This window comes from Bos grunniens, chromosome 23, assembly GCF_055505025.1.
Source record: "Bos grunniens cultivar Pamir isolate PY7600 chromosome 23, Bosgru_T2T1.0, whole genome shotgun sequence".
NCBI lineage: Eukaryota > Metazoa > Chordata > Mammalia > Artiodactyla > Bovidae > Bos > Bos grunniens.
This window is the reverse complement of record NC_141187.1, coordinates 17,195,050-17,222,403: the sequence shown is the minus strand read 5'-3', so window position 1 is coordinate 17,222,403 and position 27,354 is coordinate 17,195,050. Positions and strand designations below refer to the sequence as shown.

The 27,354-nt window shown below is 49.9% G+C and overlaps 2 protein-coding genes across 3 annotated transcripts; one reads left to right on the top strand and one right to left on the bottom strand.

The window, feature by feature from the left end:
• Positions 1 to 88: 88 nt before the first annotated feature.
• GUCA1B (guanylate cyclase activator 1B) lies at positions 89 to 11,675 on the top strand. Of its 2 annotated transcripts, XM_086371643.1 has the most exons (4): positions 91 to 418; positions 7,874 to 8,023; positions 9,379 to 9,499; positions 10,366 to 11,675. In XM_086371643.1, the coding sequence occupies exons 1-4, from the start codon at positions 203 to 205 to the stop codon at positions 10,491 to 10,493; spliced, it is 615 nt and encodes a 204-aa protein (XP_086227769.1). In that variant the 5' UTR covers positions 91 to 202; the 3' UTR covers positions 10,494 to 11,675. The 2 variants fall into 2 exon arrangements, with proteins under 2 accessions (XP_086227768.1, XP_086227769.1); XM_086371642.1 differs by lacking the exon at positions 10,366 to 11,675 and having other exon boundaries at positions 89 to 418; positions 9,379 to 9,903.
• Positions 11,676 to 13,042: 1,367 nt separating this feature from the next.
• Positions 13,043 to 19,883, bottom strand: GUCA1A (guanylate cyclase activator 1A). Its single transcript, XM_086371644.1, has 4 exons — positions 19,589 to 19,883; positions 14,077 to 14,226; positions 13,623 to 13,716; positions 13,043 to 13,307 (listed from the first exon to the last, which is right to left on the bottom strand). Exons 1-4 carry the CDS (start codon positions 19,787 to 19,789, stop codon positions 13,135 to 13,137), a joined length of 618 nt encoding a protein of 205 aa, XP_086227770.1. The 5' UTR covers positions 19,790 to 19,883; the 3' UTR covers positions 13,043 to 13,134.
• Between the last annotated feature and the right edge of the window lie 7,471 nt (positions 19,884 to 27,354).

Here is a 27,354-nt window from a genome sequence, read left to right as displayed (position 1 = left end):
TAATCTTAAGGCACTTAGCTGGCCTGGTCCCGCCTCCTCGCAGCCAACCCCCTCCGCTGCCCGTCCCGTTCGGTTGGCCAGGAGATGATCAAGAGGCTGGCAGAGCAGAGGAAAGGTGGGAAGAGGGCCCTCGCCTAAGGAATCGGTTGGCAGCGTCTCAGCAGGAGGCACAGGCTCTGCTCCCTGCCGTCCTGGGGCCAGGATGGGGCAGCAGTTCAGCTGGGAGGAGGCGGAGGAGAACGGCGCAGTCGGTGCGGTGGACGCGGCGCAGCTTCAAGAGTGGTACAAGAAGTTCCTGGAGGAGTGCCCCAGCGGCACGCTCTTCATGCACGAGTTCAAGCGCTTCTTCAAGGTCCCGGACAACGAGGAGGCCACCCAATACGTAGAGGCCATGTTCCGAGCCTTCGACACGAATGGGGTAAGGTGCCCCAAGGGGGAGGACCGAGAGCTCAGGGCTCATCCTTGACTAAAGGAGCACCCTCGGTGGGAGCTCCGTACGCCAGCCCTCCTGCTCGGCCTCGGCTCTTCTTTCCTCTCCATCCTCTCTCGCCTTTTCTGTCTCACTGTTCCTCCAAACTCTTCTCCCTCTCCAATAATTCTTTCTTCCCATCTTTTCTTTCCATTTCTCCGCTTTCATCTGACTTGTCCTCTTCCTGAGAGCTGAAGGGAGGCTCTGCAGAAAAACCCAGGGTCCTCTCTACGTGTATTTATGGACAGGACTCTGCAGTCACAGGACATGGTTTTTCCGCATCCATCAGGGCTCCCCTTGCTCTAAAGATAAGGGGTTTAATGGGCGGAGCTATCTTGGCACAGCCCATGAGTGCCCCTTTACTGAAAGTGAAAGTGAACGTCAAGTCGCTCAGTCGTGTCTGACTCTTTGCGACCCCGTGGACTGTAGCCCACCAGGCTCCTCCATCCATGGGATTCTCCAGGCAAGAATACTGGAGTGGGTTGCCATTTCCTTCTCCAGGGGATCTTCCCGACCCAGGGATCGAACCCAGGTCTCTTGCATTGCGGGCAGACGCTTTAACCTCTGAGCCACCTTCTAATTGAGACAGATCAGCTCTTCCCGCCCAGAACGCTGGAGGAGGCTCCTTCCTGGACTTGGATGTTCAAGGATTACTACAGAAGTCCCTTTCTGCTCTTCAAGCCATGGGAAGAAAAAAGAAGAGTGAAGTCGCTCAGTCGTGTCCGACTCTTTGCGACTCCATGGACTGTCGCCTACCAGGCTCCTCAGGAGTTTTTCAGGCAAGAGTACTGGATTGGGTTGCCATTTCCTTCTCCAGGGGATCTTCCTGACCCAGGGATCGAACCTGGGTCTCCCGCATTGTGGGCAGACGCTTTACCATCTGAGCCACAGGGAAGCCCATGGGAGATCCCATGAAATCATTCATCCACAGAGTTTCTACAAGTCCTTAGTTGGCACCAGGAACTAAGAAGATAATATATTTTATAAATGCACACCTGGGAATTGAATTTAAACATAGAAAAAAGTAAAAGTGAAAGTCACTCAGTCCTGTCCGACTATGGCCCCATGGACTGTAAGCCCACCAGGCTCTTCTGTCCATGGAATTCTCGAGGCAAGAATACTGAAGTGTGTTACCATTCCCTTTTCTAGGGGATCTTTCCGACCCAGGGATCCAGCCCAGGTCTCCTGCTTTACAGGCAGATTCTTTACTATGTGAGCCACCAGGAAAGCCCTTAAACATTGAAACTCCTTCATTATTTAAGGCCAAAGTACTCTTGCCTGGAAACTCCCATGGACGGAGGAGCCTGGTGGGCTGCAGTCCATGGGGTCACTAGGAGTTGGACACGACTGAGCGACTTCACTTTCACTTTTCACTTTCATGCATTGGAGAAGGAAATGGCAACCCACTCCAGTGTTCTTGCCTGGATAATCCCAGGGACAGAGGAGCCTGGTGGGCTGCCGTCTCTGGGGTCGCAGAGTCGGACACAACTGAAGCAACTTAGCAGCAGCAGTCCAGTGCCGCCTCCACAGTCCTTTAAACCATTAAGTTTGCCTCAAACCCCTGTTTCACTCCTTCAAATTGAGGGGCCAGTGGGTTTGACCTAGATAATTAATCTGGAAAAAGCAGTAGATACCCCACTTCTGTGTAGAAGGAGATCTTCACTTTTCAGAGTGAGTCACTGGGAACGCTTCTTAGTTCCCACTCTGCCCCTGGAGAAGGGAATGGCTACCCACTCCAGTATTCTTGCCTGGAGAGCTCCATGGACAGAGGAGCCTGGCGGGCTACAGTCCACGCGGTCGCAAAGAATCGGACATGACTGAGCGACTAACGCTTTTCTTCTTTCTGCCCTGGTACTGTCCGTGCACATCTCCTCTGCGCCTGTAGGGGGCGGTAGGGCGGGGTCAGCATCATCGCGGCAACAAAAACCTTGGAGGTGAACCCTAACTCCAGATCTCAACTGAGTTTCAGCCTTCCCAAAGTTCCTGCTACAGACGTCTCTGAGTCCGCGGCAGCCCTGAAAGGGAGCAGGCCGAGGTTGTTACTCCAAATTCAGTGATCTGATTTGTCCAAGATCTTAAACTCAGGGGTCCTGCATCCCAGGCAAGCGTTCCTGCCCAGAAGGCAGTGTGTTGGGCTGTTTAAGAGAGGAAATGATTTTTTTGAAGTGTTGAATGTCAGAAGAAAAGTAAACAGATATATCAGGTAGTATGTGGCAAGGTTCACACCCATGAATTTATCCATTTTCTTCAAATTCATTTAAAATTCAATATAATAACAATTCAAGATTTCAAAGGGATTATGAGGCCCCTGGAAACAAAACAGCTGCAACCTCTTATACCTCATTTCTTCTAAGTTAGCATATAATATTCATCAGTCATCTTTAAAATAACTTTTTAATCTTGGTGACATTAACTTTACAGAAAAATTATAAGGATAGTGCAAGTAATTTCCATTTACAATTTATCAAAATTCCCCAATTGTTTACATTTGACTCATTTGCTTTACTCTTTTCTCTGTGTGATGTATTATATATATATATACACATGTATACATATATGTACACAATGTATTCATATATGTGTATATTATGCATATAAATATATGTATTTTATAGACAGAATTATATAGACATCACACCCTTTTACCCCAAGTATTTTAGTATGTATTTTCTAAAACCAAGGGCATTCTCTTAACCTAATAAATGATCCAAATCAGGAAATTCAACATTAATAAGTTCTGTTAGCTAATTGACAATCTACATTCATGTTTGGTTGACTGTCCTGATGACATCTATTACAACCTTTTTTTTTAAGTTTGATCACACATTGCATTTAATGTCCTATCTGCCCCTTAGCCTTTTTTTAAAAATTGGAGTATAATTGCTTTACAATGTTGTGTTAGTTTCTGCTGTACAATGAAGCGAATCAGCCATGCGTATACATACATCCCCTCCCTCTTGAGCCTCCCTTGCACTCCACCCCCATCCCACCCCTCTAAGTCATCACAGAGCACCAAGCTGAGCTTCCTATGCTTTATAGCGGTTCCCACTAGCTATCTCTTTTACACATGGTATTGTATATATGTCAGTCCTAATCTCCCAGTTTGTCCATCCCTTCCCTTCCTCACCACCCCCACCCCCTGCCCCGGACCTGATGCCCTTTGGATCCTTTAGTCTCAGCTTTTCTTTATCTTATTTGACTCTGACATTTTTGAAGACCGCAAGTCAATGATCTGGTTTTACCCTGTGTTGCCTTGTGATGAGATGCAGGTTACACTTCTGGCAGAAATTAATGCCCCGGAAGAGATGCTGTGTGCTTCTGAGCATGGGACATCAGAAGGCACGTGATGTTGGTTTGTCCCTTTGATCATTTAGCTATGTGGTGTCTGCCAGATTTCACCACTGTAAAGTGACTATTTCTTCTTTGTAATTAATAAGCATCTTATAAGGAGGTATTAATACTTTGAGACTAAGTAAACTTCCTATTGCTCATCAAATAATCAGCCCCTAGGTTTGGCATCCACTGATAATTTTCCATCTCCGCTGTCCCTTCTCTATTTATTAGTTGGCCTCCTGCTGTAAGGAAGAGCTCTCCTAGCAGGTGTTTTCAGCTCCTCTGTCAGGAGCTAAGCCTTCTTCCTTTTCTTTTCCCACTTAGTCTTTATCTGCAAACTCCTGCCCGACTCCACTTCCCAGCTCAGAACAACCTTTATAATCAGCAAGTGTCATTTCCAGGCAATTGATCTGAGATTTCTGGGGCAGACAAAATCAAAAGAGCTCTTAGATTTAGCTCACACGTCAAGATCTGTGGTGGTGAAAACAGAGTGTTGTGGTGGCAAGGAGGTAAGGGCACCTGGTCTCTGCTGCTATGCTCCCTCCTAGTGGAGGTAGTAACACCATCTCTGGTGCTTGCCTGTAATGCTTTGGGTGGAGGAAAAGGAAGGATGAAGGTCAAATGTCCTTCAGGGTCCTTATGTAACGAGTGCTGGGTGGAGGTCAGGGCTGGTTCACAAATGCCGCCAATTCAGGGAGAAACGAGGCAGGTAATCCCACAGAGCAGATCACACGCTTGTCACTTCTGCTCCAACTCTTGAGGAGACAGGCGTTTCCGTCATCTTCAGCCTCTGTGGGTAATTGAAGCTGACGAGAGCGCGTGCGCAGTGGATGAGCATCGCCCCTGCTGGGAGCTTCCCAGAACTAGTCCTGGGGTTTGAAGTAAACTCACACGTGAGATCACTTGTCAGGAAAGGGCTGCTCCACACTGAGACTCATGTAAGGTGAGGTGAGGGGTCATTGTGGAAGCCGTATCATGTTGAGATAGGATGTTGTGAGAACAGAAAGTTCTAGACAAAAAATGAGGGGGAAATCTAGAGAGCTGAAGAGTAGGAATTTGCTGGTGATTTGGGGTTTGTTTGTGTGTTTCACTCCCCTTGGTGCTAGCCACCAGGCTCATTTTTTAAACAGTAATAGACCTTGCGTGGAGTAAGAAATTTCTCCCAACCTGATGAACTGCAGAAGGCATGTAGCTTGAAAGACTCTGCCACTTGCTGGGTGGGAATTTCTTGGGCAACTTATTAAACCTCAGTGTCCTCATCCATGAAATGGGGATAACAGACCTGAGGGAGATGATGTATGTCAAACAAATGGTCCAGTTTGCATAATTTTCTAACTGAATTCTTTTTTAAAAGAAACCTAAGGGACTTCCCTGGTGATCCAGTGGTTAAGACTCCATCCATGCTCCCAATGCACGGGGTGCAAGTTTGATCCCATGTGCCCCAGGGCATGGCCAATGAAAAGAAACCGAAGATCTATGTTTAGAAAGCCTGACAAATAATAATTACTAATGAAAATAGTCTTTTAAAGGACAACCAATTACCACATTGTAAGCCTTCAACTTACACAGTGTTCTTTAAAAGGCTATTGTGCGATTATACCTCAATAAAGCTGGGGGGAAAAAAACCCAGGAAATAAGCCAAATTACCTTCAATGGGCGAACAAAAAGCAGGGACGATTCCTACAATGGCGCACCATTCAGCAATTTAAAAAAAAGGAACTGCTGATGCTTATAGTGACTGAGATGAGTCTACAGGGCACTGTGCTGAGTGAAAGAAAATTACACACTATATGATTCTATTTTTATACTCTTTTCAGAGTGAAAATATTATTGATGGAGAACAAAGCAGCGGTTGCCAAGTGTTATGGTTGGGAGAAAGATGTGACCTTTGAGAGGTAACACAAGAGAGGTTCTTTGTATTGAGAGTTACTGGTATCTACGTATCTACATGTGTCTACACATGTGATACAATCTTGTAGAACAAGGAGGTAGGGGCAATTCAGGTGTAGGAGATTAGGAGGTACAAACTATTACATAAATAAGCTACAAGGATATATTGTATAACACAGGGAATAGCCAATATTTTATAAGAACACCAAATAGAGTAAATCTTTAAAAACTATGAATCACTATCTAGGAACTTCCCTTGTGACTCAGTGGTAAAGAATCTGCCTATCAATGCAGGAGACTTGGGTTCCATTCCTGGGTTGGGAAGATCCCCTGGGAGAAGGAAATGGCAACCCTCTCCTGTATTCTCCCTGGGAAATCCCATGGACAGAGGAGCCTGGTGGGCTGGAGTCCATGGAGTCGAAAAAGAGTATGACAACTTAACGATTAAACAACAATATTGTATACCTAGAACTTATATGGCACATCAACTACACATCAATTTAAAAATTCATAGAGCTTATATACCTACAAAAATAGTGCATTAAAGACTAGTGGGGGGAAAAAAAAAACAGAATAGCAACTGCTAAGAATCTGCCCTACAGGAATTACCAAAGACATAAGAAAAAATATGTACGCACAAGATGTTCATTGTGTAATATAAAATATCAAAACCATGTTCAACAAGAGGGACTGCCCAGTACTCCTCAAAAAAAGAAAAAGGTATTATTTTAAATCATTTTGAAGGCATGGGAAATTTTAAAATAAAAATCCAGTAACTAAAACTATAGGTTAATATTTACACAGTGAGCAGTATGGAGGACCAGAGGAATTATGTAAAGGATGTTGATTTAAACTCTGGAGGTGTTGAGGTAGGCGCGTTTTATTTTCTTGGTTTTTCCTTAAGCGTTTGCTCTTTCCCTCATGTGGGGCTGTATTCTCCTGTTGTCCACACCTTGCCCACCCAGGCACCCCTTGAACAGGGCTTGAGGCTCCCACTTGGCCCGACCCAGTGGGACAGAGGGGCTCTGGGCTACTGATGCCATTCTGATTACAAAGTCATGGGAATGACAGATGCTCCTGGGGGAGCTGATGATCCCCATTTTTGATTTGGAGAGCTGAGATCCCAACCTTGAAATATGTGAGGTCCTGCTTTCTAATCTCCTTTCAAAACTGTTAGTCTTATATTCAGACTTAAGTCAATCATTTCTTTATAAATTTGTAAATAGTTATGAGACTCTGGGCAGAAGTTGCATTATACTAGGCGTGGAGGAGAAACAGAAGCAATGTAAACCACTCTCCTTTCTCCTGGAGGATAGACTGCTGCTAGAGAATGAGACACACGTACAGAGCAGTTAAGGGTAGAAGAGATGGTAGGTGCTGGGCTTTCCTGGTGGTCAGTGGTAAAGAATCCGCCTGCCAATGCAGAAGACGGAGGTTGGATCCCTGGGCCAGAAAGATCCCCTGGAGAAGGAAATCACAACCCACTCTAGTATTCTTGCTGGGAAACCCCACGGACAGAGGAGGCTGGTGGGCCACAGTCCATATTGTTGTAGTTCAGTCACTAAGTCATGTCCGACTCTTTGCAACCCCATGGACTGTAGCCCATCAGGATTCCCTATCCCTCACTGTCTCCCAGAGTTTGCTCAAACTCATGTCCACTGAGTCAGTGATGCCATCCAACCATCTTATCCTCTGTCACCCCCTTCTCCTCTTGCCTTCAATCTTTTGGGCATCAGGGTCTTTTCCAGTGAATCGGCTCTTCACATCACTTGGCCAAAGTCTTGGAGCTTCAGCTTCAGCATCAGTCCTTCCAGTGAATATTCAAGGTTGATTTCCTTTAGGATTGACTGTTTTAGCTACTAAAACAACAACAGCTGGGAGTGTCAGAAGAGGGAGAGGGCGGTCACTGTGGCTGAAGTGGTGTGAGAAGGAAGGCTTCCTGGAGGAGGGGACCGTTGAGCTGAGCCTTGAAGGACAGGCAGGACTGGGTGATCATGGAGACTGAGAATGGATCCCAGGGCAGAGAACACCACAAGCACAGATGCAGAGGCACATGCATGCACGGGGGAGGCCAAGCCCTGAGTTTCAGGGACGGTGGCCTGGAATAGAGTTCCCACCGGTGCTCCCGGGAGACGGGGTGGGGGGCTGAAGGGAGCCTCACAGCTCCCACCCCCAATGCAGGACAACACCATTGACTTCCTGGAGTACGTGGCAGCCCTGAACCTTGTGCTGAGGGGCACCCTGGAGCACAAGCTCAAGTGGACCTTCAAGATCTACGACAAGGACCGCAATGGCTGCATCGACCGCCAGGAGCTGCTGGACATCGTGGAGGTCAGTGTCTGCTGAGGGGTGGGGGCGGGGCAGGCACCTGGGCACGCTGGATGCTGAAGGGGGGCCCCTGGGCCTGGGGGTGGGAAGGGGCACTGGAATCATTCAGAGTGTGCTTTCCAACTACCATGAAATTAAGCTGGAGATCAGTTACAAAAGGAGAATGAGAAAATCCCCATCTGTTTGAAAATCATGCTACTTCCTAATACTCCATGAATCAAAAAAATAGTATCACACACACACACAAAATATCATGAACTGAGTAATGATACTAACATAACAAAACTTTGGAATGCAGCCTAAAGCTGAGTTTACAGGAACATCTGTAGCCTTAAAATGTATATACTAGAAAATAAGAGAAACTGAAATGAAAATCAATGATCCAAGAAGTCATCTCAACAAATTAAAAAAAAAGAAAAGAAAAGTAAGGCCAAAGAAAGCAAAAGAAAAGAATTAATAAAGAATAGAGATTTAACAAAACAGAACACAAATGCACAAGGAAAGTCAATGAAAGCAAAAGTAGGTTCTCTGGAAAGATCAACAAAGCTGATTGACTACTAGCAAGAATGAGCAAGGGGAAAAAGTGCTCTGGCTCAGACTCTGCACGAAACCCTCATTAGCCTTTTACTCTCCAGAACTTCACTCTGAGGAGGGAGACGTTGGCCATTTTACAGAAAAGGAAATCGGCCCGTGGAGGTTGTGTGGTTTGCCCAAGTTCATCACCGGGATGCTGGGCTGCCTGTAGTGGAGCCTCGTTTGTGCCACGTCCTGTGCTGGGCAGAGAGGCCGTGGGGACCCCCCGTGCACACCTCTGTCCTAGGCGAGCCCCAGCCAAGGCCTGAGGATACTCCTCATGTCTGTCTGTTTCTGCCCCTTTTCACTTCTAAACGTTGCCTTGTTGCCGGAAACAGGGCGAGAGAGACACCTGTGCTTTTCCCTCCAGCCCAACACCTGTGTCTCCCATCATCCTGTCTCACACACATACACATCACACAGACCCACAAATATTCTGAAATCTCCATGTCTTCTGCTGAAAAGTGGAGGTTAGGCCATACCTGTGCCTTCATTAGAGGTTTTGGGTGTCAGCTCTGACGCTCACAGTGGAAACACCAACGGTGTGGGAATGGGGCAGTGGGTGAAGCCAGGAACTCCTCGGTGGGAATTAGGCCATGAAACCCTGAGGAAATGGCCTTGGCACAGGTCACTTTTAGTTTGGACCTGGGTCCTGTGATCCTCAGATGTACAGACTGGGGGGCAGTGCTGAGGACGAGGTGCCGAGGGACATGGGTCGTGGCGGGGGGTGGGGTCGGGGCAGAGCACGCAGGGTCTCTGGGATGTCACTGGCTTCCCTCCCACAGTCCATCTACAAGCTGAAGAAAGCCTGCAGTGTGGAGGTGGAGGCCGAGCAGCAGGGCAAGCTGCTCACCCCCGAGGAGGTCGTGGACAGGATCTTCCTTCTGGTGGATGAAAATGGAGATGGTAACTGGAGCAGAGATGATGGTGGGGCAGGGGCAGGGGGTTCCCCATCCTGGGTCACCCCACTTTCTCCACGTCACCTTAGACTAGGCCCTCACTTCCCGGCAGTGAGATGGGTGTGGAGAAGAGATCATAAAATAACAACAAGAATGTCACTAGCACGTGAGGCTTGTGCGTGCATGCTAAGTCGCTTCAGTCGTGTCCGACTCTTTGCAACCCTATGGACTGTAGCCCACCAGGCTCCTCTGTCCATGGGGATTCTCCAGGCAAGAATACTGGAGTGACTTCCCATGCCCTCGTCCAGGGGATGTTCACGACCCAAGGATCGAACAAGCATCTCCTGTGTCTCCTGCATTGCAGGTGGATTATTTACCGCTGAGTCACCGGGGAAGCCCCGTGAGGCTTGTAAGAGGGATTAAAACTCCTACTGGAGTTGCCAGGCAAGTGCCGTGGAAGAAGAGGCGCTTTGGAGTCAGGCAGACCAGGATGCTTCATGTACCCTCTCAGCCTGATCTGTTTCCTCACCTGGAAAATGGGAATAAGAATAACTGAAAGGAGTAAATGGGGTCACGCACTTGGACTCTCATTGCTGTAGCTCAGCGCTCCAGCCCCAGGCTGTGCAAAGAGGCAGTTGGCTGGAACACACCCAGAAGAGCCCTCAAAAACATTTTAAGGGTCCCATGTGCAGGAGTAAAACTTGAATTCATTTGCAAAGCAAGTCCCTTGAAGAAACCCTTGGAGGTTCTAGGAGACTCCTGGAGGAAAGCCCAAACTTAGGCCCTGAGACCGCAGGCTCATCTGTGTACATCCCCACCCCATTTCTTCCATTCCCCGACCTGGCACGACTGTCTTTCCTACCCGTTGCACAGGTCAGCTGTCCCTGAATGAGTTCGTTGAAGGTGCCCGTCGTGACAAGTGGGTGATGAAGATGCTGCAGATGGATCTGAACCCCAGTAGCTGGATCTCTCAGCAGAGGCGGAAAAGTGCCATGTTCTGAGGGCTCCGGGGCCCTGAGAGCTCTCCAAGACTCCAGGCTCACCAGGTTTCCAGAGCAATGGGAGGGTCCCTGGTTCAACCTGCTTATGCCCACTCTTATCCTGGCTTGAACTTCCTGGCATCCCCTTGCAGGGGGTGGGGCTGAGTGGGGAGGGCAGGGGTCATTAGTCTGACATGGCCAACAGGGCTGGTCCATTGGGAGGATTCATGGGGTACTGAAGGGACTTGGCTTCCTCTCCCCCTTCAGCTGCTTCTGGGAAAGCTACGCCTTGCTAGGTGACTGTGGGGTTCCCACAGATTCCTACATGGTTCTTAGTTGGAAGCACGGAGATCTAGGGGTAGGGGTTCCATAGATGAAATTAGAAATGAAAAGGCCCACACAGTGTGAAACTGACTAGTAGAAGGGTGGGGCTGGCAGGTGTTGACTGAAGAAATGGTAGGAACTGGGGAGAAGGGATGGATAACAATTACATCTCCCCAGGATCCCGAGGACTGTTCTTCCTGCCCTTGGAGGGGGTAGACTGTACTTAAAGGGGCTGTTTCAGCTCTGCCCTGGTGCTGCTCCGCCAGCCCCTTCCAACCCTCCTCTTCCACTCCCTACCCCTCATCCCTTACACTCAGCTCTCCAACCCCCACCCCCAGAATGGACCCTCCACAATTCGCCATCACAAGCCCACAAGCCAAGTATGTCTCCTTAAGGGATGGTGGAACCTTTCTTCTATCTCTGGGGAGAACTGGGGCCTGCCAACCCGGGTTCTAGGACAGGCTCTGCCTCCAACTCCTGTGTGACCTGCAGCGGGCATTTCTTTCCCCTGACCTAGATGTTTTGTCTGCACCATGAGCAGGCTGGACTCGACAAGCAGTTTTCAGATTATTACTTTTTTAGATATGGGATTCTTTTTGTTATACAAACTCTATGTGCAGCCTCCATACAGAAACTAGATTAAAAGGCGGTCACTCTGGCAATCCATGAGTTAGGACTCTGCACTTTCACTGCTGAGGGCTTGGATTCAATCCCTGGTCAGGAACTAAGATTCTATAAGCCATGCAGTGCAGCCAAAAAATAAAGGAAAAAAAAAAAAGGCAGTCACTCTGGTTGCAGGGGGTGGTACTGAGGAACTCAAAAAAGAAACCCATGTAAATAGATATGTTTTTGTGTTGAAATATGAAGAATAAAACTAATTTGTAGATCCTGTGATTTCATGGGCATGATATCCATATAAAGTTAACGGTAGAAATAAATGTAAGGTTAAAAAAATAGTCAATTAAAAAAGAATAGTAACCCAGCTGGGATACAGATATGCCCCAAATCATGAAGCTGGTATGTGAATGAGGCTGGGGAAATGTCCCAATTCTATCCAGATACCCTCCGAGCTCTGACCTCCAGCATTTCCCAAAGGCAGCCACCAAGAGAAGAAGCAGAAATGTCAACTCCCTTTTGCCCCTGGCATTGAGCTCCACTTTCCCTCCATGTCTGTGCTCCGGCCCCAGCTGACTTCCAATCTAGAGCAGTCCCCGTGATGGACAGGACCGGTGTGAATGAAATGCCCCCTCCCTTCCATCCCAGGGGGCTCTCTGCAGGCTGGGGCTCCACCCCCTACTTTCCCCTTGTTTGTTCCCTTCCACCCCCTTGGATTTTCATTTGCTTCCAGAACCTCCCCCACACCCAGCTGAAGTGAAGACTCAAAGTTCAGAAGGAAAGAGCATCTCTGAAAAAAGTGATCACAACTACTCCAGCCTGTGTGTCTCCCCAGGGTCTTGGTCAGATGTTCCTAAAGCTGGAGTGTGCAAAGAATGGGGAGAGGGCCCCCTGTAAGAGACTGCTCCACTTCCCAACGGGTGTCAGGTCTCACTGTGGTAAGAGGGATTTAGTTTAGATCAGGGATGGTCGGCACACTTGCCATTAACAATGAGTCGCAATCCTATGGGGTACCGTGTGGTACCACGTGGCACCAAGGGGCCAGCAGGGGAAAAATGAGGGTGTTATGCAATCACTTCTGAATAAATACACATTTCCAAAGGATTAAGGAGGACTGTCTATAGTATCATAACTTCTCTTGGCCTATTGTTTGATAAGGATGCTGTGAGTTTCTTGAGGATGCGAACTGTCCTCTTCTTTGCACATGTAACATCTAGCATTAATATAAGTAGCTGTTCGACGCTTGTTGAAGGGAGGAATGAGTCAACACAGACCACTCTAGTAGGCTCCGGGATGCTGGGGGCAGGACGGGCATGTGATAGTACCCAGCTGAAGGCTGCAGCCACCAGATCTGCAGGGTCCCACTGGAGTCCTGGGAAAGCCCACCTCTGCCTGAGAGCTTCCGTGTCTAAAAGAGCGTGGAACCAGAGCTCAGTGGAAGAGCTGGTAAAAGCTGGGGGAGGTGCAGGAAGGGAGTAGGGAGGAGCCTGACGGATGCTGAAGGCTGCCCAGAGCAAGGAGCAGTCACCATCAGCTGAATCACACAGAGAGTTCCGGAAAGGTCCCCCGCTCTGGACCACTGCCCCTGTGCTGCCACCATGGACTCCTAAGAAGTGAGCTGAGCCTTCGAGTTCAGTAGACTCTATCTAGTATTAAAACAACAGTGAAACAGCAGGCACCACCGTACACACCCTCCCCAGTACAGAAAGAGCAGGCAGTGAGCTCAGCCGTCGGCCTCCGCGGCCTCCGTTTCCCTGCCGCTAGCCCCCTCCTCATCCTGCTCTCCATTCTGGAGCCTGCGCACAATGCGGGTAAGGTCCAGGCTTCGGGTCAGCGTGTCCAAGAGCATCTGGTCCTTCTGGACGCCCTCCATGAACTCCTCTAGGGAGAGTTCCCCTGGGGTGGAAAGAAAGGGCATCATGGGCAGGAGGCGTTGACGTCTGCTGACCGGGGCCCAGAGCTGCAACCTTGTAAGGGGGACAGAACCAAGGCTGGAGGAAGTGGCTGTGAACAGAGCCGGCCAAGGAGCCAGAGACCAAAGTCTGGTGCAGACATCCCCAAAAGCCAGCTCTGTGGCCAGGGCGGAGGCAGGCGGAGGAGGTAGCCAGCAGCAGCCCCTTGGTGCCTCCCTCTCCCCTCCTGCCCTCTCCCTTTCTGAGACTGGTGACAGCCCCAGTGCCCCTTCCCTGGGGAGCCCCAGCGCGGCCTCACCATCCCCATTGACGTCAATCTTGGAGAACACTGTATCGGTGAACTCCTCGGCGGTCATGGTCGAGTCGCTGCAGGGGTTAATGGCTCGGATGGCCTGGAAGGGAAGAAGTGAGAGGACCCGTCCTAACTCGTCTCAGCGGTGGATGGGGCAGAGAGAGCTAGTCAAGCTCCCGAAGGGACAGTCGGGGAGCCAGGGGAGTAGAGGTCAAGGTGGCCCGGGACCTCAGACGGAGCAGGGGATGCGCTTCTACAGCTCTTGGTGCAGAAGAGAAACTGAGTCCCAGGGGAACCTGGCCCAGGTCACGCAGCTGGTGAAGGCCCGAGCCGCAGCGGGGACCCTAAGTCTCAATCCCGTCCCCTTCCGACCCCGCGGACCGACCCCAGCAGGCTGAAGACCCAACCCCAGCTCTCAGCTCGGCCCCGCCCCTGCCCGGCCCTCGGCACCTGGAGTTACCCGGATGATGGTGAGCAGCTCGTCGCGGTCGATGCATCCGTTGCCGTCCACGTCGTAGAGCTTGAAGTACCAACGCAGCTTCTGTTCCACCTTCCCCTTGAGGACCAGGCTCAGAGCCGCCACGTACTCCATGAAATCAATGTAGCCGTCCTGGGCGGGGGGCGTGGCCGCCTGAGCCCCTCTGTCTAGGCCCCGCCCCGGCCCCGCCCCCTGCCCGGAGCCGCTGGGGGAACCAGGAGACGCTGAGCCCAGGCCCTGACCGACGCCCCGCCCCCGCCCCCGGCCCCGGCCCCGCCCCCGAAGCCCCCAGGGGCCCAGGAGACGCTGAGCGTCTCGGATAAACCAACCGCCCACTGGAGTGTAAATGGCTTATTGCTATCACTTCACAGTTAACTTTGGTTCCAGCCATCGCTGTGATCCTCAAACTTCAGCCCTTCCAATTTGGTGGGTGTGGTTGCAAGATGTGTGTAGTTGAGACACGAACCCCTTAGGAATAGGGGCGTAATTTGGATGCGTTCTAACGCGCCTGGATAAGGGATAGAGGTAGACTTGGAGGGATCGAGCTCTTTTCTCCTTCTTCCCTTTATTCTTGGAAGCTTACTGAGCACCGACTAGGCGCTGTGATAGGCTGAGGATTCAGAACTCAGTAAGATAAAGCCCGTCCTGACGGGAGCGCCGCGTTGAGGACACAGGCTGGAATCCTGGCCCCACCTTCTCAAATATGTAGGATCTGGGAGAAAGGATTCAACATGACTCTGACCCTTGATCAGTAGTAGTTATAATAGCTCCCACCTCCATGGAATTGATGTGGACTTAAATAAATGCAGGTATGTAAGGCACTCAACACTGCCTGGCGCATAGTAAGCACTCCGTAAATGTCAGCTATTATTATTATTACTACCACCAAGGCTTCTCTGGTAGCTCAGACGGTAAAGAGTCTGCCTACCAGGCAGGAGACCCAGGTTTGATCCCTGGGTCAGGAAGATCCCCTGGAGAAGGAACCCACTCCAGTATTCTTGCCTGGAAAATCACATGAACCGAGGAGCCTGACGGGCTATACCCCATGGGGTCACAGAGTCGGACACGACTGAACGACTAACACATACATTATTATTACCATCACTATAAGGAAATCATGGTGCCATCATGACATATGTTCAGGGACAGCACATCTGGACGGGACATTATGGAATCACAGACCAGGACAGTGACCAGGCAAAAGCAGCAGAAAGGCTTCCTGGGGGAGGTCGTGCCCTCACTGAGTCTTGGAGGGATTGGCCATGGGGGAAGGTGGTACAAGATATTCCTGCAGGATATTTCCCCAGGAGCCCCCATATGTTCAGCAGCTGACTTTCCACCTGGCCCTGCCAGCCCTACCAATAGGGTCAGGGAAGCAGGAAACACAGGCCTGCCTCTGCCCACCTTCCGCCCAAGTCAAGTGAATCTGGGAAAGGGAAGCCTGTGTCTTGCAGAGAGGATGAGTGCTGAAAGGAAAGGGGCATTGGACTCAGAGCCTGTGAACCCAGAGTCCAGCCTCTATTGCTCCACTTACTCACAACCCTCGCTCTGGAACTGGGAAGTTACTGAGTGGCAGGTTTGGGATCTGTATGAAGAACTCTTTAACAGACAGAACTACCCACAGTGGAAGGGACAGCTTCGTGCAGTAATGAGCTCCCTGTCCCTGAAAGTATGCAAGCAGAGGCTGGGGTACTGTTATTAGGGATGTGGCAGACATGGGACAAGAAGGCCTCCAAGAGTTCCCAATCATGTGCTGGCCTTAGGTGAGGCCTTAACCACTCTGAGCTCCACAATGGAAGTCAAAATCATAGTGAATATTTTCAGGGTGTTTCCCCATGTTCAAGGGCTTTCCTACACATGGCTGTGCCATGGGGCATGCAGGATCTTAGTTCCCCAACCAGGGATCGAACCCATGCCCGCTGCAGTGGAAATGCGGAATCTTAACCATTGGACCACCAGGAAAGTCCCTCAATCAGCCCTTGACCAACCCTCCTCTCAGGGTCTTTGTCACGGTGGAGCCAGGCCCCCCTGCAGCCATGCTCAGAGAAGCAAGAGGTTTGCTTTCTTACCACTGTGGAGATTTCCCCCAAGCAAGGGGACAGAGGGTAAGGACACTTTGCTTTCCACTTTTTATCTCTCTATATTGTTGGAAACTTTTACAGTGAGCTGTCATTTCTTGGTAATTAAAATTTTTCTTAATTTTGTAACTTTTTGTAATTAAAAAATGGCCAGAATGGGGCAATGGAAAGGCAGGTGCGTTTGTTCCAGAAAGACCTAAACCATGTCTTGGGAGAGGTGTGGCCTTGGACAAGTCAGCCTCAGGGTCCCAGTTCTGAGACGGAAAGACAGTGTGTGCTTTTCAGGATTGTGGTCTGGGTTAGATCTGTAATAAGACTACAACAATACTAACTTGTTTTGTGTGCTTCAGGTGAGGTGTGTTTCACTCACTTTACTCCTTTAATCTCACAACCACCTCTGGGTATTTCTATCTCTGTTTTCAGATGAAAAGCTGAAGGTGAGAGAGGTTAGGCCACACGCTAGTGAATGATAAAGCCTTGCCTAGAAACTGAGTCTCCTTGAGAATTCCCTGGTTGTCCTGTGGTTAGGACTTGGCACTTCCATTGCCAGGAGAGCGTGGGTTCAATCCCTAGTCAGGGAACTAAGATCCCACAAGCCTTGTGGCGCAGCCAATAAACAAATAAATAAATATTAATAAACTGAGTCTCTTAATTGCCACCCAGCGCTCAGATGCAAGGATGGGAGATTTACATTGATTTGTGTGCACCTGTGTGATTGCCAGGCACACTCAAGCTCAGGCAAAACTCTGAAGTAAGCAAAGCATATGCAGGTTGCCCTGGTCACATTCCCTACTCATGGCCGTACCCCCAAACCCTGACCATCTGCCACAGTACCCTAGGATACAACTCTCTTCTAGTTCAAGGACTGGCAAACTTTTTCTACAAAGGGCACATAGCACATATTTCAGTTTTGATGATCTGTAAAAGGAGTATGTGGTGTGTTTTAACAAAACTTCATTGACAAAAATAGGCCCAAGGGCTATTGTTTGCACTATCCAAAACTTCCAGTCTTCTGTATCAAAGCTTCCTAGTCCTGGGTCTCATCTTGTAGCCAACCTGCCCCACTGTCTTTTACTGGTGACAGTGGGTGGAAGTTGTGTCCAAAGTGTGATTTCTGCCTTCAGTGTACAAGACACTTCAAATGTTACAAAGATGCTCTTCAGTTTAGCAAGTATGAATGTTAATTAATATATATTATATATAAGTAGTCCATAAAACTAATAATTTCTCATATAGTCATTCACTCAAGTAAAAATACTGATTGATCTCCTACTGTGTTCTAGGCACTGTTCTAGGTGCAAAGGATACAGCAATGAAAAAGACAGAAATCCCTGCCTTTGTGGAGCTCACATTCCATCAGGGAGATTGACCATAATCATAGAGCATGTCTCGTCTTTGTATTAGAAGATGACATCATCTTCTAATACAAAGACGAGACATGCTCTAGGGGAAAAGGGAAGGTTGAGGAAATGCCCAGGTGAGGACTAGTCCCAGTTAAATAGGGCTGAAACCAGGACATCAGGGTAGTATCAGTGGAAAGGAGACATTTGACCAGAGCCTTGCAGCTGGGGAAGGTGTGAGCTGAGTGGAATTCTGGAGGAAGACTGCCTGGTGGAACCAGGCCCTAAGGCAGGGGTGTGAGTAGAATCAAAGACGGGGGTTTGGGACAATACAAGTGGCGCTTTAAAAAAAAGTGAAAGTATTCGTTGCTCAGTTGTGTCCGGCTGTTTGTGACCCCATGGACTGTAGCCTGCCTGGCTCCTCTGTCCATAGAATTCTCCAGGCAGAAATACTGGAGTGGGTTGCCATTCCCTTTTCCAAGGGATCTTTCTGACCCACGGATAGAAGCCGGGTCTCCAGCACTGCAGGCGAATTCTACTGAGTCATCAGTGGTGCCTACATGTGACAGAAATTGAAGAGCTAGCATTTGAATGACTCAGTTAGCCAAATTGTTGAGGGGTTGCCACGCCCCGGTGTCATAAGTGTCATCTTAGATCTGAGATCCAAAGGGTTATCTTGATTCAAAGCGTTTCCTTAACAGGCAAGAAGCTGAGCTCTTTCAGTGCATTTGGGTATGAGTTGAGGCTCAACCACGGACTCTGACACCTTTTCAGGAAAGATCATTTCTTCTGGAGTATTTCAGGGGTCTAGCGTGAGGATGCCATCCCTTCTTGGTCTCTATACCTTGGGCTCCAGTACTCTGACCCTGCACCTCTTTTAGGAAAGCCCTCAGGCACCACAGTGCTGCCCTTGAGGCTGGGGCTCAAAGCCCATAAGCTGCTTTGGCCCCTTGATCCTAAACATTAGTGAGTTTTTAAATAGACTCTGAGCTTCAGCTTTCCCTAGAAGCCCCACCTACAATGATGTTGGGACCCTCTGGGCAGCGAGGAGAGCCGGAAAAGCCCTGGGCAATGTCTCCCCAGCGTGCAGTGGACACTTGGCAGCTTCCTGTCCTCACCTTGGAGGAGGCAGCTGGGGGCCAGAGGGTGAGGGGAGATAGATGTATGGATTTACGTTCTTCTACCACTACATCTTGACTGAATTGCTCCAAATTAATGGAAGGTTTGCTCTGAAATACCAAGAAACATCTTAACTAATGCTCCTGATGTCCATGACAGTTGACGGTGAATAAGCTGAGGCAGAGCGGGGAAGAAATGGGCTCCAAGGCCACCCAGCTGATGAAAACTAGGGACAGAAACTTACAGTGTCCCCTCTATCTTCTCAGGAAGCCCTCACCTGGTGCGTTCAGGTGATCCCTTGGGGAGACATCTATAATTTGACCACTGCACAGACCTTCAGGCCCTCTTAGGATGAACTGAGGTCACTGGGGACTTGGGAGCTGGAGTGGCCTGGGTTCCCCGGTGACCAGGCAACCCTGACTGTCCCAGTTCTAGGGTCCACAGATCATCATGGGATGGGTGACCCAAACAACGTGGACCTGCCCACCCCAGACCAGTGGGCCTGAAGCCAGCCTGAAGCTCATCACCCTGCTCTCTGCCCTCCGCGCCTCTGCCTTCTGCATCCCGGGAGCATCTGAGGGCCTGTGCAGAGGCACCAGGTGCAGCACCAAGCACTTAGTAGGTGCTTGTCAACCGTCTTGTAAGTGTTCACGTTGTTCTGGGGTAAATTGCGCATGTGGAAGAGGCAGAGGAAACCAACGTTTAGCCTCCGAGTGCACTGACCAGGGTCTCCCTCTCTCTCTCTTCCTTGGGGATGAGGGCTGATTCATTTCCAAACCTCCAGTGCCTGACGCACAGTAGGTGCTCAATGGACGTTAGAAAACTGGAGTCACTGATGTAGATACTCAGTCTCCCAGATAAACAGTCATTCCTCCAGCTGTCCTCACACTTGCCCCCCCACCCCCACACTAGCCCAGGGACATCCCTGCAGCGCTCCCCACCCAGAGCCCAGCTCACTTTGTTGAAGTCAAAGGTCTCAAACATCTGCTCCACGTACTGGCTGGCCCACGGGCTCAGGTTCTTGAGGCCGAAGAACTGGCGGAACTCGTAGAGGGTGAGCTGGCCGGAGGGGCACTCTGTCATGAACTTCTTGTACCACTGGTGGCACTCGGTGCTGCTCAGCTCCTCCACCGACTTACCGTCCATAATGTTCCCCATCGCTCAGGCCTGCGGGAGGCTGATGCCCAAGGGGGACCGGTTCTTTTCACCGCTGGTCCCCACACCAGCGCGGCTGGGCTTCCTAACACTGGGCCCTCCTCGCTCACAAGCCTGAGTTCCCCAGATCTGAGCGAGGAAGGGCCTGAATCCCAAAGCGCAGGGAAATGACTAGAGGAGGTAAGCAGAGGAGAGGAGGTCACGGGGGCTGTGCAAGCCTACACCAGATCCAAGGGCTGCCGGAAAACTTGTGTTAAAAGTCCCCACTAAATTCTTGCAGCCAATGGAGACCCGCTCACTCTAAGAAGAGGAGCGAAAATAGAACAAAGCTTAGGGGACCAGAGGCCCAGGATTACAGTCTTGAGCTGGAGGTGAGAGGATTTTCTTACCCAATTTGCAATCTCCTGATCCCTACTTATGGGGACAAAGTGGGTGGCCAGCCAACAGCTGTTCCTATCCTGTCACCGCCACTCCCTTCTCCTGGTTTGAATGGGTGCTCAGTGTTTCTGGTTCCTGTCCTCGGACACGGAATTGAGGTACCTATGAGAAAGATCTGGTCTCTCTTCCAGAGCTGGGCCAGCTGAGGGCCCTTGAGAGGACTGCTGTGTACAGTTACCCAGGCTGTGCACTGCACTTGGCCGTCATGACAGAGGGGTTCCAATCACACCACGGACAGTTAATATATGAGAGGGCCTGGGTGATGCTGAGTTTATAGGCTCCCCAGATGAGACCAGAGAAGTCAGAGGGAAACCCCTTTTACATAAAACTGCACAAATACACATAGCCTCGCACGCACACACACACACACACACACACACACACACTGGTCCTGTTTTGACCACACTTATGTTCCTGGAAACTGCATCTTTCCCATCATGGGAGGCTTGAATTCAGCCCTCCATCTCACTCTGAACCTGACACCATCACCACTCAGGGGCATGGGGGAGGGGACACTGAGTGTGTGCCTAGTGGCCTGGGGCATGCGTGTGTGTGTGTTTGTGTGTTTGTGAGTGCAGGCACACAGGTGCATGAGTGTGCTGCTACCTGCTGGTCCTGGAAGCGTCCCTGGCTGAGAATAGAAGCCCATCTATGCAGCAACATCTTTCTCTAATCTCTAGTGGCATACTCTCTGGCCATAGACTATTTTATATATATATATAATTTTAAAAATATTTATTTATTTGGCTGCACTGCCAGGTCTTAGTTGCAGCACGCAGAACCCTTAGTTGTGTCATGCGAACTCTTGGTGGTGGCATGTGGGAAGCGTGGACTCTTAGCCACTGGACCGCCAGAGAAGTCCCCAGCCAGCGTTCAAGTGCACTTAAGCCCTAGCTCTGTCCTGTCCCTTCCCTGTTTGCTTCTCTCATCTGCTACATGGACCACCCTCTCTTCATTTAAATAAAAAAGTAAACTAGAGGAGGCTTCCCTGACAGGCCAGTGGTTAAGACTTCGCCTTCCAATAAAGGGGGTGCAGGTTAGATCCCTGGGTTTGATTCCTGCTTGGGGAGCTAAGATCCCACATGCCTCACGGCCAAAAAATCAAAACATCAAACAGAAGTAATACTGTAACAAATGCAATGAAGACTTTTAAAATGGTCCACATCAAAAACATATTAAAAAAAAAGCAAACTAGAACCCTCAGAGGCAGTTTGAGGATGGAGGCACCAGGAAGACGGTAGTTCTTATACAGTTTTGTGGAAAGAGTGTCAGGCTGTCATCCTAAGATCACTTCCTAAGAACTGGACAGAAGGAACTGGGTTTGGAGAGGTCAGCTCAGAGAGATGGGCCAGCTCAACAAAGAAGGGCAATCACAGCCTTCCAGCCATCAGGGCCCAGTCCTGTGTATCCACAGGCTGTGAGCACTGGCTGGATGGAGGGAGGAGCCTGGAGTGATGGGATCTGTGCCCCTGAATATTGCTCAGTTCTAGAAGCCCTCTCTCAGGGGGACACCCCCTTCCAATAGCTCAGGGCACAGAAGAACCACCGGAAGCAGAACCCTGGGCACCCAGGGAGAGATTTCCCTCCTTGACAGAGGAACCTCTTGGGGCTGTTTCTCTGGCCTGATCTACAGGCATCTGCCAGATATAACAGAGGAGGGGATGGGGTGGGGGGACTACGTGCTCTGGACCAGGTCTCTGCCTTCTCAGACCAGGTTTTCCCCCAGGGAGCAGTTTTCTTCCTTTCCATTATCCACTAGAAGGTCTCCTTTCCAGTTCTCCAGCTCTTTTTGCCCATTCTGAGAAAGTTCATCCAAAGGACCCGACTTAAGAATGCCCCTTTAGAAGACCAGAGAGAGAGAAAGACTGAGACCAGAGTGATGCCAATACAGTTGTCCTTGTCACTTGTGAACATGATACCTATGATGAGAAGGAAATCACCAAAATGTTAACAGGGTCATCTCTAAGTTATGAGATCACCAGTGATTTTTTAATCTTTGCTTTAAAAAAAATAATCTGCATCTCAAAAAATGGTTCATGGGAATTCCCCAGCAGTTCAATAGTTAGAACTCGGTGTTTTCATTGCCTAGGGCCAAGGTTCAATTCCTGGTCGGGGAACTAAGATCCTACAAGCCATGCTGTAGAGCCAAAATAAATAAAATAATTTAAAAATAACACTTCATAATGCACATATGTTGCTCACATAAACAGAAGATAACCATTTTTGAAAAAAGAATCAAATGGGACTGTTTTACTTCTCTTTCACCTAAAACGATCGACTTAAGGTGCATTGCAGGGGAGGGGGGCTCTGGGATCTGCCTGCTTTGATCAAGTTCTCCAGAGCATGGTTTTTTCCAGGGGTGAGAGGGCAGAGAGGGCTCCTCCCTTTATTTCGCTTGGGACCCAGGCTAGGATCCATGTCCTTGCAGAGTCCTTTCAGGCCCAGGTTTTGAAATGAAGAGGTCAAGGAGGAGGTGACAGCTCATCTTTCCATCTCTGCTTACATCCTCCTCACTCTTCATGCGTGAGCACAAAAGTTACCCCCTCTGTGAAGCCTTCTGAATCTGCAGGATTCACCTTCCCTTGATTCATTTTGCTTATGTGTTCTATTAGTTTTCGACATTGCATAACAAATTACCCACAAAGTCATCAGCTTCAAACTATGCACATTTATTATCTCACAGCTTCTGTGGACCAGGAGTCTAGGCCTGGCTCAATAGCATCCTCTGCCCAGGATTTCACAAGGCTGGAAACAAGGTACCATCTGGGCTATGTTTTCATCTGAAGGCTTGACTGGGGAAGCAACCACTTCTACCTCATCCAGGTCTTTGGTAGAACTCATTTCCTGTGACTGTAGGACTGAAGCCACGGCTCTCTGCTAGACATTGTCTGGAGGACACTCTCAGGTCCGAGAAGTTGCCCAAAGTTTCTAGAAGCTGCCCACGGTTCCTCTTTACATAGACTCCTCAACATGGCTGCTTATTTTATCAAGTCAGTAAGGCGATCCTCTCTGTAATCTGCTAAAATGGAATCTCATATAGTGGAACCTCATCAAGGAAGTGACACCCATGACCTTTGCCATAGTCTGTGGAGTAGAAGCAAGTCACAGGTCTCACCTACACTCAGAGGGAGGGGACTGTAGAAAGGCAGGAACAACAGGTGGAAGTCATTACAGCTTACTTTAAAGTCTATGATAGTCACACTTTTACAATAACAGACAGAACACTCATTTCTTTCTGGAATTGTAAGCAGCTGGTTATTACCAGCCTGTCCTCAGGAATCCAGCAAGCTCCCCAGTAGAGACCTCTGTCTTCCTCATTTTTTTACAACACTCCAGCACCCAGCACCATGGATCCCACATGGTCATGTGCTGGTTATGCTGTTGGCCCCTGCCTCACTCCTTCTCTACCTTTGTTGGTCTGCTCTGAGCCCCAGGAGGCTGAACCCTGTGGACTGGATCACCTGGGCTCCCTGACCCTCTGGCTTCAAGCTAGGTTCATCCTTTGAGAAGCACTGCTAGGAGACTGGAGGATGGAAGAAGACCGAGGCTGGGTATCTGTTCCCCCCATCCCTGCTGGGCCACAGTTTGGGTCCTGGTTGTTTTCTTTGACTTTCAGCTACAGCTCCTGCTAGAATTCTCTCCAGTCTCCTGTGACAAAGCCTCATCCCTCTACCCCTCAGGCTTAGGGGTAAGAAGGGCTTCCTTCTGTTGCCACCCTCTAGGCATATCATCAGTCCCTTAACCATGCCCAGTTATCTGTGAACAGTTCCTTCATTACACCCCCCCCCAAATTATCTTTTTGAGAGTAACATTTGACTGGGAGGGGCTCAATAAAACATTATTGAATGAATGAATGATAAGATAAGATTCAAGAGAGCTAATATAGACTAGAGCTTGTCTAAAACACCAGGCTAAGCTCGATGAACAGGCTCAAGACAGTCCTGTGCTATGCTAATGCTAAGTCGCTTCAGTCATGTCTGACTCTGTGCGACCCCATAGACGGCAGCCCACCAGGCTCCCCCGTCCCTGGGATTCTCCAGGCAAGAACACTGGAGTGGGTTGCCATTTCCTTCTCCAATGCATGAAAGTGAAAAGTCAAAGTGAAGTCGCTCTGTCGTGTCCGACTCTTATTGACCCCATGGACTGCACCCTACCAGGCTCCTTTGCCCATGGGATTTTCCAGGCAAGAGTACTGGAGTGGGGTGCCATTGCCTTCTCCGACAGTCCTGTGGGATGGATGTTGTTATTTCCATGTGAGACAGAAGAAATTGGGGGCAGAAAAATCACATTCTCAGGTTCACAAAATTTTTAAGTGGTAATGTACCAAAGTTTTCCCATGTTAATTCTTTCTTTTAGCCTAAGTCGTCAAATCGCTGGGAAGGGAACTTCCTGGCAGTCCAGTGGTTAGGACTCCACTTTCACTGACAAGGGCCCAGGGTTCAACCCCTGGTCAGTTCAGTTCAGCCACTCAGTCCTATTCTATTCTTTGTGACCCCATGGACTGCAGCACGCCAACCTTTCCCCTGGTCAGAAAACTAAGATTCCCATAAGCCACACTGCTGGGGGGAAAAATAAGTCTCTGGGCAAAAGGCTGGATGAACCTACAGGATCTATAAGCCCCTGAGTCTAGTGCCTTCCCTGTGGCCCCTCTGCCTGAGCAATCCCCCCACAGGGAGCTCACTCTGGCTGGCTGTGGGGCCCTGTCCCTCACTCCAGCCCAAGGTGCGAATGGAACCCACAGCTCCCCAGCCCGAGAGCCCAGCCTCTCCCTCTGCAGGGACTCTAGCAGTCCTGCCCCCCATCCCTCCCCCAGAGACACAGATGCCAGGTCAGGGAGATGGGGCTCCATAGCGAGGCATCCAGGAAGAGATGAATACCTGAGAGGAGGAAGAGACGGACCCGTAAGAGTGAGAGGAGGAAGAGAGGGACCCATGAGAGGAGGAAGAGACGGACCGGTGGGAGGAGGAAGAGACAGACCGTGGGAGGAGGAAGACTGGGACCCATGAGAGGAGTACAGAGGGTCTCAGTGGACGGCTCGTGCTGTGGCCGCGTGAGAGAGGACCGTGGCCTCCCCAGGCTGCTCTGTCTGCAGGACTCCTTCCCGGGACAGATGCCACACCAGAGTGAGAGCACCTACGGGGCTGAATGATGCCAACGAGAGGGAACATGGCGGGCAGGGGTGTAGAGGTAGAAGCCATGCCGGGAAGGGATGGGAGGGGTGGCAATCCCAGTCCCTACTGACTCGCTCCAACGTGCCCGTCTGCCCACTGGCCACCTCCACAGAAACACAACAGAGCCCTAAGCATAGGTTCTGGGCCTCCAGAGAGTGTCCCGCCCAGACCGACCTGGCACCTTGGCTGGCTTTTGTCAAGGTGTCCTGGAAGCGTCGGTGGAGGCCGCTTTACCAAGGTGAACCTCTAGGGGGCGACCTTCTCCAGGAGCGAGGAGGAGGCGTCAGTTGAGCGCGTGCAGATACGGGCCCCGCCCCCACTCCTCAAGGTTGTCGGGTCTGGGGGCGCAGAGATGATTCTTGCTCGTCTTTGTAGCCCAAGGGCCCAGCATGCGCTAGTTGTTCACCCAGTGTCTGTGGGATGACTGTTGGGAGGTACAGCTTCGGGTTGTGCTGAAAACTTGCATTTATCTCTGTCTCTTGAAAAGCACACTGAAACGGCAATTCATTTCTAAAGGCTGCAGATCCAGAGAGACCAAGAAGAAGAAGACAGCAGATGACAGGTTCTAATACAAATTTTGGACGAGAGAAACAGAAGGACGAGTGGTGCCTTCCCAGAGTGCGGAAAGTTGAAACCTGAGTGTGCTCAGAGAGCAGGAGGGGGGCTTCCTTGGTGATCCAGTAGCTAAGACTCCATGCTCCCAATGCAGACAACCTGGGTTCCATCCCTGGTCAGGGAACTGGATCCCACATGCCATGACTAAGAGTTCGCATGCTGCCACTAAAGATCCCCAGTGCAGCAGCTGAGACCCGGTGCAGCCAAATAAATACATTAAGAATAAATAAAAATTTAAATTCCCACCACAGGACTCTGGAAGCTCAGGAGGTGGGCACAGAAGGTGTCGTGGGGGCTGGGGTACTGGAGAGGTGGGACAGAAGGAGGGGTACTGGTGGAAAGTATGAGTCAGGAGCAACTAGTTCCCCAGAGGCCCTCCTCAAGGCAGCAGAACAGACATCTTAAGGTGTCATCTCTCTCCTCCTGGCCGTGGGAGAAGGTTATTCTGAGACTTGAACTGGACAAGCTCTAGCCTCGAGAGATAGCTCGAGAGAGAAGGGCTGCTCTGGAAACCAGAAAGTTATGGCAAAGTCTGCATATGAAAAGTGAGACCCCAGCCCAGCTCCTTCCCACACTGGCTCCATGAACAACCAGGAAGGAGAGACTTGATACCGATGCCAAATGGCCTGCTTCCAGCCAAGGATCACTAGACATTCGAGGAAAGCCTCTAATTTGAAAGACAGCCTACTTCAAATATAATATATAGAAAAACCTGGATCCTTTGATGTTAGGTGATATATTTAGGACACCCTCTCATCCTTTTTCTCTGGCTTGCCATCTTCTCTTCAGAGAAGGGTGTCCAGGGAAATCTGGCCAGTGCATTGGCTGCTTGTCTGGGTCCCCAGCATCCTGTCTCTTCATCCCACACCAGCCCCCTTGTCTCCTGTGCCCTAGAAGTATGCACCACTGAATCCACCACTCTACCTGCAATAAGACATGATTCCTAGAAATGAAACCAGTTAGAATCACTCAGTCATCTGCTGGTAAATATTTAACCACTGGCTCTCTGGAAAAAAAGAAATCCTGTTTTATAGATGTTTGCTGGTTTCCTGGGTGTAAATACTTCCACTCACTGGTTTCAAGCTACCAGCATGAAGTCACTGATTGTGGAGTTGGGAGCTGCCCACTGCCAGCTCTCACAGGCCAGTTTGAGCTGGCGCCAGCAGGCCATTGGATCCAGCCTTGGGCGGCAGTGACCAAGGACTCACTCTGGCTAGGAGTCAAGCGCACTCTGCTTTTACTCTCCTTCTCCGTGAACCACGGCCCATGAGCCTAACTAAACTCAGCATCAGCTCTGCTGGGCCAGAGGGGAGACTTGAGATGGGAAGTCCATCCCTCACCAAA